General features: G+C 37.8%; 1 protein-coding gene across 10 annotated transcripts in view; it reads left to right on the top strand.

Annotated features, from left to right (window-relative positions):
- Positions 1-16,408, top strand: part of CNOT2 (CCR4-NOT transcription complex subunit 2) — a 138,723-nt gene that overhangs the window by 44,995 nt on the left and 77,320 nt on the right. For 5 of the 10 annotated variants that reach the window (XM_075551283.1, XM_075551277.1, XM_075551278.1 and 2 more), the window contains one exon: positions 10,412-10,554. The exons of 1 other annotated variant lie outside the window; for it this stretch is intronic. In XM_075551283.1, coding sequence (XP_075407398.1) covers positions 10,507-10,554 — 48 coding nt within the window. In that variant the 5' untranslated portion in view covers positions 10,412-10,506. Of the gene's footprint in view, positions 1-10,411; positions 10,555-16,408 lie in introns of those variants that run through there. 4 more of the 10 variants (XM_075551282.1, XM_075551276.1, XM_075551280.1 and 1 more) reach the window with 1 other exon arrangement.

Here is a 16,408-nt window from a genome sequence, read left to right as displayed (position 1 = left end):
GAATATAAAATGTCTGTTTTATGGACTCCTTGCTCTTTAACTAGAGCTTTCAACCTATTTGAACCACGATTCTGTCATGGCCCATGAAGCAAAACATTAACAAACTTGAATTTTCCAGAATGAGAAAAATAGGGGTGATAGCCCTGGAATAAGAAACTTGGAATATCTTTGTAAGTGAACCCTTTCAAGAGCCTTGATGCATGCATAAGACTGACATTCAAAATAGCTCAGTTGACTGCCATTTTTGAGTGTGATGCCATCATCTTTTAATGGGACAATGCTGTTTCATCCCAGTGTTTAGTTTATCGTTACATAAATTTGCCGTCACTGTTAAATGATTGAACCAACTCCCTGCTCTAAATAAATTCATCACTATCACCTTCACTTGTGCACGTGCAATTTTTAAAATCTCAAAACCAGAATCATTGAATTGAGTAGAAATAACTTGGAGCCTTTTGCGTTTCTGAGACTATAAATAGGAATGTACAGCCTCATCTTTCTCTCTCAGAGTGATTGGTGGGTTTGAACCACTGACCTTGTGGTTAGCATCTGAATCTGTTGCCCACTACATCACCAGGGCTCCTAGTAACGCCAAATAACAACCATATGCATTTATTCCGACTAGCCTACAAATCTTATGGACACTGTTAGAAATGGATCTCATTTGTGAACTGAGGACTGGCTGTACTTTGTTGCTATTTGTACTTGGAATCAAGTTATCTGTTAGATTGAGAATACTGAGAAGGGGGGTGGATAAATTAATTAATCTTTTTATTGGGGTTCATACAACTCTTATCACAATCCATACATACATCAATTGAGCAAAGCACTCTTATACATTCGTTGCCTTCGTCATTCTCAAAATTCACCTTCCACTTGGGTTCCTGGAATCAGCTCAGTTTCCCTTTTTTTCCCCCCTCCCCACTCCCCCGCTTCCCCTGGTCCCTTAATATTTTATAAATAATTTTATATTATCTTACACTTCCCGGCATCTCCCCTCACCCACCTTCCCATTGCCCATCTCCCAGAGAGGAGGTTACACATTAATCTCCAAGATCGGTTCTCCCTTTCTACACCCGCTTCCCTCCTGGTGTCGCCACTCTTACCCCTGGTCCTGAGGGGTTCATCCGTCCTAGATTCCCTGTGTTTCCCGATCCCTACTGCACCCCTGTACATCCTCTGGTATAACCAGGTCCGCAAGGTAGAATTGGGGGTCATGATAATTGGGAGGGTAGGAAGCGTTCAGGAACTAGAGGAAGGTTGTGAGTTTCATTATTGCTACACTGAACCCTGAGTGACTCATCTCCTCCCCACTACCCCTCTGGAAGGGATGTCCAGCCGTCTACAGATGGGCATTGGGTCCCCGTCACGCACTCCCCCTCATTCACGGTGATGTGATTCCCACCCCCCACCTCCAGCCTTTGTTGTTTGAGACGTGGCCGCCTCTGCCCTTCACGATCACCCATGTTGGTGTGCTGCTTCCGTGTGGGCTTTGTTACTTCTGGGCTAAATGACCGCTTGTTTGCTTTCAAACCTTTAAGTCCCCAGATGCTGTATCTCTCAGTAACCAGGCACCATCAGCCTTCTTCACCACACTTGCTTATGCACACCTTCGTCTTCAGCATTTATGTGAGGAAGGTGATCACACAATGATTGTTTTTGTTCCTTGGTGTCTGCTACATGGTCCATTCAACACCTTGTATTCACTTAGGCCGTGTGCTGCTTCTCTGTGGGAATTATTTATTTTCTAACATTCTTTTTGTAGTCTGAGCTTCCGACAGATTATTTCCCTCCTGCATAAAAGGCTTATTTTAATATTTCTTGCTCTAGGAACTGAATATGAAGTACCGTATATACTTGTGTATAAGCTGAGTTTTTCAGCACACTTTTTATCTAGTTTTTGTGGTAAAATTAGGTGCCTCAGCTGATATTTGGGTCGCCTTATACTCGAGTATATACAGCAAATAAGATGGTGTTTAAAGAAGAATACGGAATTGGTATATGTCCACATAAAAGTATACTATTAAAATGCTTATGAGCTCTCAGAAAAAGAGAGTTCTGTCTCAGTCATTATTGATTAAGCTTCTTCTGGTATCCACATTATGTGTGTTTGTTATCCTTTCTGTCATTGTTCCACCAGCTTATTGCTATTATGTTCATTCTGACGTTTAGCGACCCTGGGATAAGGTAGAACTGCACCTGAGGGTTTTTGAGACTGCAACTCTGTACAGGAATGGGAAGCCTCATCTTTCTCCTGCAATTATTTCACTGTTCATATCTATTCTGTGTTTTCTTTCTCTTGCCATGCCCTACCCTCTTTGCTTTCCAATTTGGAAAATTTGTGTTGGCATGTCATCTTCAAGTGCACAAATCGCTTCCTCCGCTATGTCTAGTCACTTGATGAGACTTTTAAGATATTCTTTATATTATAGTGTTTTTGATTCTAGTATTATTCTTTCTGAGAGCTTCTACCTTTTGGCTTATATTAACTGCCTGTCCTTGGATTGACTGTTGGCTACTAATCGAAAGATCAGTGGTTGAGACTCTCGAGCCACTCTGAGGAAAAAAGTTGAGGCAGTCTGCTTCTGAAAGATTTATTGCTTCAAAAATCCTGTGGAGCAGTTTTACTCTGTCCTATGAGATCCCTGTGAGGCATTGAAGGCATTGATGGGTCATTAATATTGTCCTCTTTTCCCACAGTTGCTTTTAGCCTGGCAATTAGTTTTAAATTCAGTATGATATTTCCAAAATCCCTGCCAGATCTGTGTCTGGTTCTGAGCTATGTGATTTCAGACCATGCTTTTTAGTCTTTTTACATGCTTCATAGTTTTGGTTTGTTTGTTTTTTAATCGTTTTTTAGGGGCTCATACAACTCTTATCACAATCCATATATATACATCAATTGTGTAAAGCACATCTGTACATTCATTGCCCTCATTATTCTCAAAACATTTGCTCTCCACTTAAGCCCCTGGCATCAGGTCCTCATTTTTCCCCTCCCTCCCTGCTTCCCCCTCCCCTCATGAACCCTTGATAATTTATAAGTCATTATTTTGTCATATCTTGCCCTGTCTGACATCTCCCTTTACCCACTTTTCTGTTGTCTGTCCCTCAGGGAGGAAGTCACTTGTAGATCCTTGTAATCGGTTCCCTCTTTCCAACTCACTCTCCCTCTACCCTCCCAGTATCGCCACTGGTCTAGAAGAGATCATCCACCCTGGGTTCCCAGTATTTCCAGTCATGTTTCATAGTTTTTTGTGGAAAACTGGATATCATATATTGAATAATTGAAATGGAGGTAAATAGTTTGTAGTGAGAGAATTTTGGAGAACTGGTTAGCAATTAAGACAGGGTACATAAGCAAATGTGGTGAAGAAAGCTGATGGTGCCCGGCTATCAAAAGATACAGCATCTGGGATCTTGCCCTGCTATGAAAACATACGTCTGGGGTCTTAAAGGCTTGAAGATCAAGCCTTTAAATGACCATCTAGCTGAGAAGCAACAAAGCCCACATAGAAGCAGCACACCAGCCTGTGTGATCATGATGTGTTGAAGGGATCAGGTATCTGCCATCAAAGAACAAAAAATTATATTGTGAATGAGGGGGACCCAAAGCCCATCTGTAGGCAACTGGACACACCCTTACCAAAGAGTCACGGGGAGTAGATGAGCCGGTCAGGGTGCAGTGTAGCGATGAAGCACACAAACTTCCTCTAGTTCCTAAATGCTTCCTCCCCCCACCCCCATCCCCCTATTATACCAATTCTACCTTACAAATCTGGCTAGACCAGAGAATGTACACTGGTACAGATAGGAACTGGAAACACAGGGAATCCAGGACAGATGGGATCCCTTTAGGACCAGTGGTGAGAGTGGCGATACCAGGAGGGTGGAGGGAGGGTGGTGTAGAAAGGGGGAACCGTTTACAAGGATCTACATATAACCTCCTCCCTAGGGGACAAGGATCTACATATAACCTCCTCCCTGGGGGACAGACAACAGAAAAATGGGTGAAGGGAGAAGTCGGACAGTTAAGACATGACAAAACAATCATAAATTATCAAGGGATCATGAGGGATGGGGTGGCAGGGAGGGAGGGGAAAATGAGCTGATACCAAGGGCTCAAGTAGAAAGCAAATGTTTTGAGAATGATGATGGCAACAAATGTACAAATGTGCTGACACATGGCTGTGTGTATGGATTGTGATGAGTTGTTCGAGCCCCAATACAATGATTTAAAAAGAGGTTCTCAGTCACTGTAGTTGTGGCGTCCTTAGATACATTCCCATTAGTGTTCTTGCTTCAATAGGGTCTGCGGCTTGTTGGTGTCGTTGAATGTATGATAAGAAGGGGGGAAATTGTTTTGCAGCCTTTGAGAAGGTCTTAATCTTTTAGGGAGTCTGTGTCCTTGGGTCCTGACCTTTTACAGGGAATTTAGAGCTTTTTCTCCTTTTTTTTTAGGTGAGCTAGGACAACTGGTTGGAATTAGAAGTCAGGATTTCTCTTTCCCCATGTGAAAGGCTACCGGAGACTGGAGTTGGGTGTTTTCCTTCCTTCCTTATCAGTTAGAGTTTGGTAAAATCCAACTAGGTTAGGCTCTTGGGGTCAGGTCTGTTAGCAACAAAGAAATCTGGGCACATTTAAAAATGGTTACTTTCTCCTTGCCAGAACAGGGAAATATTTTTCTTAGAGCGCCACAATAAGAACCCGTTGGGGCTTCAGGAGGGAAACATTCAAGAAAATCTGGAGCCTACCTACAACTACACTGAGCTTGCAGCAGTTTAATGTTAAAGTGGTCGTAACAGTACTTGTTACTGAAGCTAGCATTACGTTTTTCTCTTAACATTTTCTCCAGTTTTTAAGGCAGCAGTTTGCTCTGTGACCTAAGTTCTTGGGGGTCTTTTTATGTCTTGTTTGCTTAGGTTTTTTTCTTGTGAGGATGCAAGCTCATTACATGTCACACAAGGAAATGGAAGTCGTTTTGGTTGTGTTTTAAGTTGACAGAATGACTAAATATATGTTACTGACTTTTCAATACAAAAAGGTATAAAATGATTATCATTTTGCTGTTATGTTTAGTCATGTATCCTGAAAACATCTTGAATTTGAGAGTCATTTGTTTCATTGGAATTGCTCTAGATTCTTACATTTTAAGTCTATTAGCTAGTCTATTAAATGGATTAGAGTTAAAACTTACGACTCGGAAATGAAAAGACTTGATGGCAGTGAATTTGGTTTTTATATGCAGATATTTATTAAAATATGGAGCCTTCTTAAAATTGGTTTTAGTACATTGTTTAAAAAAACTTTACTCTTATTTCAAGTTTACTTTTTTATCATTTTCACGCTAATCCTCTAGTGTTTTATAAACCTTTTTTCCAGTTTTCAAAACATACCCCTCTATCGGAATTACCTATTCAGTAACAGTGTAAATAATGTCTTTGTGTTTTAAATTTGAAGACAAGTTACAAACTAAAAGCACAAATTATATTATGGAGTCCCAGGAAGGTGCACACAGTTAAAGCAGTTATCTTCTACTCAAATTTGAAGTTTTGAGTACAGTCAGAGAACTTCTGAAAAGGCCAGATGGTCCGCTTTCCCAAAGAGTAGCAACCATTGCAGCCTCTGTGGAACTCACATAAGGAAGGTTGCCATTAGTTAGAATCAACAGGGATTGCTTTATGGGGTAGCAGTGATAGAATGGTAGCAGTGGTAGAATTCTTGCCTTCTTTGCAGGAGACCTGGGTGTGATTGTTGCCCAGTATACCCACCCCCCAATGTGCAGCTACCACCTACCTATCAATGAGGCTTATGTGTTGCTATGATGCTGAACAGGTTTCAGCAGAGCTTCCAGACTAAGGTAAAGGAGGAGGAGAAACTTGGCAATCTGGAACTAAAATATCAGCCTGTGGAAATCCTGGGAATCACAGTGGTCCGATTTGTTGTGCGTGACATCATCATGAGGTGGGGCAAACTCAATGGCAACCAACAATATCAGGTTAGAAATAACATTCTTTGTGATTTCCAAGTAGCGTTTGACAGTTTCTATTGCTACCTTGGATTTTTATACATCATGTTAAATTTTCTGTAATATAAACCATTTTTTAAATATAAAAAGTTTGAAGGTTTTAAAAAATGCATTTATTTAGGAAATTGAGTCGAACATTTTTTGGTAGAATAGCATTTTCATATTAAAATAAAATGATAAAATATCAATTGTTTCTGAATTATGACTTTGTTAAAGTATGTCCTGCACATGAAATAAATGATAGTGAGTAAAAAAGTATTGCTACAAATAATAAAAACCTGTAATAAACAAAAATTACAAAATGTGACAGTCCCTCCATGTATGACTGACTATACTTTTGAAGGTGGTATTTTCATCTCTCTAACCTGTAGATTCCCAAACTTAATTGACCTACTTATTCTCTCTTTAAAAATAGTACTCAGCCCCCACCCACCCTTAGCTATTAAAAGCTTTTGTACTATACTGTAGCAAATGATCTAGGATAAAGTATAGGTAACTGCTTTTGTGGGTCCCCCACCCCTAGGTTGCTCCAGCATGCCTCCAGGGGGCAGTATTGCCCATTTTGGGAAACACTGCTCTAATCCTTCTCCCTACAAATTCTGCACTCTTTAAGTTTATGCCATGTCGCACATCCTTGAATGACTCAAATCCTGTTCCTTTTAAATGTTCTTTGAGTTTGGTGCACAAATGGAATTTAAAGGGGCAAAATCGGAGAAGTAGGGGTAGATGGTGTATTATTTCCCAAATAAATTGTTATAGGACAGCCCTAGTCACCATTGAAGAATGATCCAGGTGCTGTCATGATGAATAAGAATTCAACTTTTTGAAAACTTACTTCCAGTAAGTGCCTGTGATACCCTTGTTTTCTTTAAGAAAACCTATCAAGATGATCCCTTTGGAATTTCCCCCAAACAACCACATAACCTTTGGAGCTGGCCTTTGGAGCTTGAATTTCACTGGCTTGGATCTACAAGATCCCCTTGAGACACCCTTGATTTGATTGGGTCTTGCTCTGGGTCATCTTGGTAAACCCAAGACTGGTCCCCAGTTACCATTCGTTCTGTAAAATAATCATCCTTAGCTTTGATCTTCCTTTAAAAAAAAACCGAGGGAAGGATCTCTTCTTTAAGCTAGCTAGTCTTGCATAATGTTTTTGGCAACCATTGAGCTGAAAACTTGCTAAGGCCAAGACATTCCCTTAAAATTGAACATGCCTAACTAGCCCAATATGTACAATGTAAAAGACCAAAACTAAGTAAAAACATAGCACTTGACTTGATGAACAACCATATCTTCTCAAAGCCCAACCCACTCCATTACTGTCAAGATGATTACAACTCACCGACCCTATAAGACAGAGTAGATCTGACACACAGACTTTCTGTGGTTGAAAATATATATATTTTGAAACACCAAATAAACCTTTATTGCAGACACAATTCCGTGACATTGACCACATCCTTTGAGCTAGTCAACAATACTCACCCTCCTTTTCTGAGCTGTTTTTCCGTCACTGGCATAAATGAACTCACTGCACCTTAAGGTTCCTGTCTAATCTTTAAAAACAAAAAAAATTACTGTCATATAATTGACATATACAATTCATTAGTTCACTCTTGTTAAGAAGAGTTGTGTAATCATCACCATTATCAGTTTTAGAATATCCTCTTCTTCTACTCATTGTTTTTAGCTTCCCATTTGCCATGCCCCTAAGAAACCATTAATCTAGTTACTATGGAAAAACTTCAAAAGTAAAGAAAATAGCAAATATGAAAAATCAGAGCAAATTAAAAATGGGTCGAAAGGGACACAAATGATAAGGTGTTACATTTTTAACCTAACTACTTCTGCAATGATCCACTTTCCAATACATGGAGAATATTGAAAGTACCATGGACAGCCACGAGGACAAACCTGTCTTAGAAAGAGCATAGCCAAGCTCTAAAGAGCTTGCTCCTTAGAGGCAAGACATCATCCTACATACTTTGGACATGTTGTCAGGAGAGACCAGTTCCTGGAGAAGGACATCATGCTTGCTAAAGTGGAAGGAGAGTGAAAAAGAGGAGGACCCACAATGAGATGGATTCACATGGTGTTTGCAATAGGCTTTGGCTGAGGAACAATTGGGAGGATGACGCAGGACCTGGGCAATTGTTTCTTGTGCTTAGGGTCATAATGGGTTGGGACAGACTCTATGCCACCTTCCAACAAAAACAACTGCACACCCCTGTTTTATGGGCAGAGGACATTTCCCAGAGACTTAATCCATGTGTGGACACTGCAAATGGATTTTGGACTTTCCTGACATCGTAGCCCTCTGCAAACCAGGTGTTCACAATTTAAGCTTTGATATCATTTTTTCATATTTGGATTTTATTATTTAGGATCTTTGGATCACACAGACTGGTGTGCTTCTTCCATGTGAACTTTGTTGATGCCTCAGTTGACTCTAAATCTTTATAGAAGCATGCTGCCACATCTATCTCCCGTAGAGCAGATGGTAGGTCTGAAACAGTGATTGTTCGAACAAATGTGCCCCCTTTCCTTCTCTGAAAAATAAAATATTTTATCGTGTTTTCACGCAAGTTTACGCAGCTTATTTGACCCCATTAAGTAATTTTCACAAAAATTATTTAGCAACATTGATTATATTTTTCACAGGGCACTAAAATTCTTATTAACTTTATTTGTATTTCCCTGCCTTTTTACCTTTTCATCTTTGCTTTAGGAAACTCAGTGACCATTAGTATTTAAGGGTGATGTCCTTATTGCTAGATTACCAGTAGGTAATTTGTATCTCTGTACGTGTGTGTGTTTTTAACATTCTGATTCACACTTCTTATAAATGATACATCAGATGTTTTTTAGAATCCCTTCCCAAAGTTAATTTTCTTTGGTATTAAAATTATTTGCTCTAAATTTGACTATAACTGTTGTTCATGCATTGGGCTGTGATCTTCAAGATCCGTAATTCAAAATCACCAACTTCTTCTCGGGAGCAAGATGTGGCTTTCTACTCCCATAAAGAGTTATAGTCACAGAAACGCTCTGAGGCAGTTCTATGTTGTCCTATAGGATAAGTTGACATCAACTCAATAGCAATGAGTTTTTGGTTTTACTAATGATTAGCAACTATTATTGTTAGCATAGGTATTTGTACTACTTCCTTAAGAGTAAATGCCCTACAAAATCTTAGAAGAGAAGCATTTATCTTCAGAACAGATATTTAGGAAAGTTTTGCTAACACCACTTTTGAGTCTTTGAACGTCTCTTAATTTCCATTTGATTTTTTAAATTCTCATCTCTTATGATTGTCATAGTTACAGTGATTTTCGAACTTTGTAAGTGCACAGTACATAGTCATTTTGAACTATTAATCTTTGTCTTTGTTAAGAAATGTTCATTATTATCTTCATTTATTTAAACAAGTGAATTCTATTGGAGTCAAGGCAGGAAGAACGTTAGTACTTTTGCTACTTGTCATCAGATTGGGATCTTAACTATTGAGTTAGGAGCCCTGGTGGCATAGTAGGTTCTGAGTTGGGCTGCTAACCACCCACAGGCCAGCAGTTTGAAACAACCAGCTGTTCCTCTACATCATTGGTTCTCCACCTTCCTCATGCCTTTCATACATGTTACTTTAGGTTTGCATTTATTAATCATTAATAATATATTGGGTAGTTGTACTTTATACCCAAACCTCAATTCAAACTCATGTCCATTGAGTTGATTCTGACTCATAGTGACCCTGTAGTTCAGGATAAAACTATCCTGAAAGCTTCATCGTTCTTCCTGGGGAATAGTTAGAGATTTTGAACTTTGGCCTTGTAGTTAGCAACCCAACTTATATATAACCCACTATGCACAGGAGTGAAAAATTTCAATTAAATGGAATGAGCAGCTACCTAAAATGACTTAGGCCCATCTGTCACCCATACACATAAAAATTTGGAAGGTAGGGATTTGAAGTTTAATGAATTAATCTGAATTAATGAGCGGTTTCTGAAATTAAGGGAACATTATTTAATATTATTCATATGCCAATTTTGAGCTGAAATTTGGTCCACTCACTGTATTTTCTAATATGTGAAGAAAGTCTGGTGGTTACTTTTAATTGTATAGAGTAAGAACTTTTCATATTTAATGAATTCTATGGCTAGGAGTCAGATTTAACTTGATGGCAATGAGTTTGATTTGTTTTTATCTGAAAGTATGTGTGCCTGTTTAACCCTCTTTGAATTTATAAAAAGATTAGTTGCTAAAAAAAAAGTCTTTTGTTTTTAAGAAACAAATGTATCATATATTTTTGCTGCTGTTTTTAATATATGTGTTTTATATATGCATGTTAGTAATTTTGACGGCTTTTGGATAATTCCACTCTAGAGGGAGAACTGGTGGGCGGTCCTTCCTGTGACACGACCCTTGAGTGACAGTTCTATTTGATTGCCTCCAGTACTGTGAGGAAAGGACACGACTCTATGGTGAGGACTGATGGACATACATTATCTGAGAAAAGAAACTACCAGGTAAGAACCTCACCTCCCATCTTCCTTTATCTTCTTGGTCATATGGCTATATCTAACTATTTAATGTGATATTTAACCAGAGTCTAAGTGGATTGAATATATCCACATTCTGTTAAATGATAAGCTGATAGCTTGATGTCCTTAAATGCCAGATTCTTGTTTTCCTCCTTATTGAGTAGGTTAATACCTATTCCTCACACTGAAAGTACAGCTGACGTGATCTTTGTATTTGTATGTGAGCCTTTCAATTATATTTCATGTTTAACAGTGTATTTAATAGTGGTTCTTATAAAAATAACACTTTGAATTTAGTTTTTCAGAGAGAAATCTGATTTATTTATTTTATAATGATCCATTAAATGATACCATGATTCAGAATATAGAATTGTTTAGAATTCAACTACAAATAAGCTTTAAGATTTCATTTACAGTTAATGTATTTAACTTCCTTTCTATCTTCTCCTTACCAGTTTCATTGTCTTTATGCTTATAAAAACAACTATTGTGAGAATAGCAGCTTTGATTGACTAATTATTTACTTATAATTAATGAGATAAAACAGTGAGCAATTTAGAAAATTGTAACTGGGCTTTCATATTGCAAAAGACCCTTAATTTTAACACCTAGGTTTTGATTCAGGCATGTTTCCTAATAAATAGTAGTATATTTAGCTTTTGGGAGCATTTAAAATCATTTGATGTCTGAGGCTTTTTGCCATATCTTCATGATTTTAATAAACCAGAATAAGCTGGGTCTGAGACTACACTCTAACAGTTTACCTTGTAACTTTTACTCATGTGTTTTGATCTCACAGACTTGACCAATATGACCTTTGGTATTTATTTGACCTTGCTATAGTTCCTCTTGCCTTGAAATCACTTCTCATTACTTTTATTCATAATAAGCTTTTAATTGTTCACACTCTTGGTCTGTTGTGTTTTTTTTAGGATCTGCTTAAATTATTTTAAGAGTATGATGATTCAAGGTTGTGTATCTTTTGAGTGCCCATGATCTAGTTTGTTAAATCCTAAGCATAGACATTTTGTGTGATTATACAATATAATTAATCTGTCTGATGGGATTGTGTTAATTTAGGATTCAAAATTTACACGAGAAAGGAAAAATTATTATATTTACTTGTGCAGAGGTTTGTGTAGCCCTGTCCATTCTATTCTAAAAAGATCCCATAGTACCAGAAACATTGTTCATTAAAAAAAAATCAGATATTTACACATACTTGAAAAAATGCATTTTCTAAGTTAGGGTTTTGATGGCTGAAAATACATTTCCTTTTCCCTGTAGTTGTTATGTAGTGTCACCTTTGATACATTTTGACATATACTTGGAAACAGTTGTTTAAATCTGGATTATAAAATACAATTTGAATTATCTGAAAATCATACATGTAGAAATGTAATTTCTTCTTTGGTACTGTAATGGCTATAGAGTGTTTTGGAAATTCAAAGGAGTATTAAGTAAATCACCAAAGCAAAATGGGTATTTGCCTTGCTAACTTTATTTTTAATGTTGTGGTAGTTGCTAAAAGATTAAAGATTGTACATGTTCAGATGAAATTATTTGGATTTTTTGGTTGTGGAGCATTAGTCATGATTTTTCATGAGCAAGTTAGCCCTTGTTTTATATCCAAGTTTTTCCCATACCTTTGAGGAATTTTTTATTTAGAGGGCAGCTGATGTCCATATAGTGTGTGATACCATACATACGCGTGTATAAGACAAGTTTTCCCAGCACATTTTTAATGCAGTTTTTCTGGTAAAATTAGATGCCTCAGCTAATATTTGGTTCGGCTTATACGTGAGTATATATGGTAATTAGCAATGGGTTAGAATTCCAGAGCTTAACAAGAAAGAAAATAGTCCTCCTATTTTAATTTCTAAATTTTTATAGACCTGAGATAGAACCTTAGGAAGTTAGTATAGGAAAGTGTATTCCCTTGCTTATGACTTTCAAATGGGCAGTGATTGGTATTGCATTTTCCAGTGGTGTCTTCTTTTTGTGTTTTATTATTGTCTATAAATCTGACTCCACTTATGCTGCTGCAGGAGTGAACAGTGTTTCATTCTTTTGTATATAGGGTCACATGAGTTGGGGACATCTTGACGCCACTTAACAACAGGTATATTTCACTAAAACTGTAGCCAAATGTGGAAGCCCAAAGCAGCTTTACTCCTCAAGTGGCTTTCCCTCTCATGTGATAACAGCCATGGTCCTAAGTTTACACTAAAGTCTTTCTACATTCTGGCCTCTGCCTGGGCTTAACCTGTCCAAATCTCTCAGTTTACTCCCTATGGTGGTATTTTTCCATGCTGTAGTATAACACTTCCTGTAATCTTCCTACTGTGGTTTTCACATCTTTTTGCCTTTGTTTTGGTCACTTCCTCTTGTTAGAATACTTCACCTTTGTTCACACAGTTCAAGAATTTTAAGGATCATTTGTTCCAGAAGCTATGCTTAGATGGACTCCATATCTTTCCCTTATTTTCACAGTGCTTGTGCATACATACTCTAGTTACACCATTGATGTTATTTGTCTGTGTTTTTCTGTAGATTTTGTGCTATTCCTTATTGTAGACTGCGGGTAACTAGTTAGATAACTATTTCAGTTCATTTAAGTTATATTTAGAAATTCAGTTTGTTGCTCACATTCTTCTAAACTATAGATTCCCAAACTTATTTGACTTATTTTCTCCACCTCCCCATCTGGCCCCACAATTTTTTAATCCAAGGTAAAGGGAAAATAACTGCTTTTGTAGCCCCTGTATCAGGGGGGTCATATCCCACTTTGGGAAACACTGCTTTAAATCCTAACCCTCGAGTCAATTCTGACTCAGTGATCCTGTAGAATAGAGCAAGATTTCTCCCAAGGCTTTCCAAGGTTGTAAATTTCTGTAGAAAGGGATTACCCGTCTTCCTCTTGCAGAGCAGTGCTGGGTCCCAGCTCCCTTTTGATTGCGTCCACACAATCAGCCACTGTGCTACAGGGCTCCTGACAGTCGCACTGGCCACTTCGAAATGCTTCATCATTTTAAACATGAAGTCACAACACATGTGCTGCTTAGTTTGTTATGTCATCAATAAACTGGATCTAATGTATCTTAATCCATATATTCTTTACAACCTAAGAGCTGCTTTAACTTAGTGGAATATGTCAGAGAACAAACTGAGCGATGACTAGAAACTGGCTTAACATTCTCTATCTCTGCATTAAATATTTTTTGTTTTCTCCTTTTGATTGTTTTTTAAAATTATAGTAAGACTAGATGTTCATTATAAAAACCTTCCAGGAAAAAAAATATATATGTAAAAGTTTACTGATGACAGAAAACAGATATGTGTCTTTTCAGATTTTTATTAGTGACATTATGGTGTAAATATGATACTTTACTTTTTTTTTTACAAATAAATGTTGCACTACCTGCATTATTATGCAGGGTTTTTTTTTTCATTTTTCTTTTCTTTTTAACGTTTTATTAGGGACTCATACAACTCTTATCACAATCCATACATACATCACTTTTATCAAGCACGTCTGTACATTCTTTGCCCTAATCATTTTCAAAGCATTTGCTCTCCACTTAAGGCCTTTGCATCAAGTCCTCTTTTCCCCCTCCCTCCCTGCTCCCCTCTCTCTCACTAGCCCTTGATAATTTATAAATTATTATTTTGTCATATCTTGCCCTGTCCGGTGTCTCCCTTCACCTTCTTTTCTGTTGTCCGTCCCGCAGGGAGGAGGTCGCAGGTGGATCCTTGTAATTGGTTCCCTCTTTCCAACCCACTCACCCTGTTTATTGTTTTTAAATAGAGGTATTTCCAACTCTCACTTTCCATTCCTTACCCTGCCTCCTTCATTAGGAACAACCACTAGTTAGAACTTTGTTTCAATTTTAATTTTTATAGATATATTTTACATATGTATTTTGATATATATATATATATATATATATATATATATATAGCCATCCTTCTTTAGTGTTATGGGGCAACTTGGGGAAGAGGGGATGGTACCCTACATTATTTTAAATGGGATTACTAGTAATGACATTACTCACCCACCAAAAGCCCTAGACAATTTCTAAGCTATCCCTCAGTTACTCATTAACTATCTCATTATCCATCAATGATTTCTGTATTACTTTTAGAACACTAGTTATATATTTACTTCATACAAAATCCCTAGTACATGTTTGTTTACATAATAGTCAAGAGTATTGTATAATATTGCATATACTTTATTCCTCAGCAGTATAGAAGTAATGTAAATAACCAATAATATATCCAGTTTCTTTCATTCTAAGTTGCATATTTTAAAATTTATTCTCTTTGAAATCAGGACACAACTAATAATCTCTTAGAGAAATAATAGCTGTAAAATAATAGCATGATAAACTTGTGTTAGCACCTTTTTTTCTTAAGTGCCTGCATCAAGTATTTTAGAGTATATGATATGTAGTATATTAAAGATACATCCCACCCTAAACAGCAACAACAGCTCACTGCCATCAAGTTGATGCCAGCTCATTGGGAGTGGATGGGGCAGAGCTGCCCTTGTGAGTTTCCAAGACTGTAACTTTACAGGAGTTGAAAGCTCCTTTGGAGTGGCCAGTGGTTTAGAATTACTGACCTTGTGGTTAGCAGCCCAATACATAATCTCTATGTCACCAGGGCTCCTTAAAGATACATATTGAAAAATAAAATCCACGGGAATTTTTAAAGGGGGAATACTTAGCAGTTTAACAGTTGTCGGAATAAATCTGATGTCCAGAACCAGATACATGGAGTCTTTGAGTGACTGTTGCTGTTCTGTGTTGGGTGAAGGTGAGGAAAGTTAAAACATACACCTGAACAACCTTAAGATGGATGGCACTTTGCAGTCAGTTTCTTAGTTATACAATGACTTCTAAGATGAATGTGCGCCTATAATTACATATTTAATGTAATGCTTCTTGTGTTAGGATCACACTATTAACAAAGTTATCTTGTTAACATGAGCTAAATTTTTTTTACTTAGCGGTGTGTGTGTGTGTGTGTGTGTGTGAGAGAGAGAGAGAGAGTGAGAAAGAGAGAGAGAGAGAAAGAAAATTTGGGCATTCGGCTTTCAAAAGATAAAGCGTCTGGAGTCTTAGAGCCTTGAAGTTAAACAAGCAGCCATCTAGCAGGGACGCAAATAAGCCCACATGGAAGAAGCACACCAGCCTGTGTGATCATGAGATGTCCACAGGATCAGATATCAGGTACCAAAAGATCCAAAACAAACTATATCTATCAAGAAGGGTTGTAGTGGAGACCCAAAGCCCATCTGCAGACAATTGGATATTCTTCCACTGAAGGGTTATGAGAAAGGGATGACTTAACTCAGGTGTAGTGTAACACCGAATCACATATCTTTCTGGTTCCTGAATGCTTGCTCTCCCCACTACCATGACTTAGTTCTACCTTACAAATCTGGCTAGACCAGAGAACACACATTGTTATAGATAATGGCTCTGGACACATGGAATTCAGGACAGGCAAACCCCTCAGGAACAGTAGTGGGAGTAGCAATATCATGAGGGCAGGAAGGGAATGGTAGGGGAAGAGTGTGGGGAGAAAGGAGGAACACAACACAAGGTTAGATCTGTAGTGCTCTCCCCCCCACCCCCTAAGGGGACGAATAACAAAAATGCGGGTGAAGAGAGACAACGGACAGTGTAAGATATGAAATAATATATAATTGATCAAGAATTCAAGAGGGTGGGAGGGGAAAAAGAGGAGCCTATACCAAGGGCTCAAATATGATTGATACAATTGATGTATGGAATGTTATAAGAGCTGTAAGAGCCTCCAATAAAATGAT

The sequence above is a fragment of the Tenrec ecaudatus genome, chromosome 6 (assembly GCF_050624435.1).
Source record: "Tenrec ecaudatus isolate mTenEca1 chromosome 6, mTenEca1.hap1, whole genome shotgun sequence".
NCBI classification, from domain to species: domain Eukaryota; kingdom Metazoa; phylum Chordata; class Mammalia; order Afrosoricida; family Tenrecidae; genus Tenrec; species Tenrec ecaudatus.
This window is presented reverse-complemented; position numbering and strand designations above follow the sequence as displayed.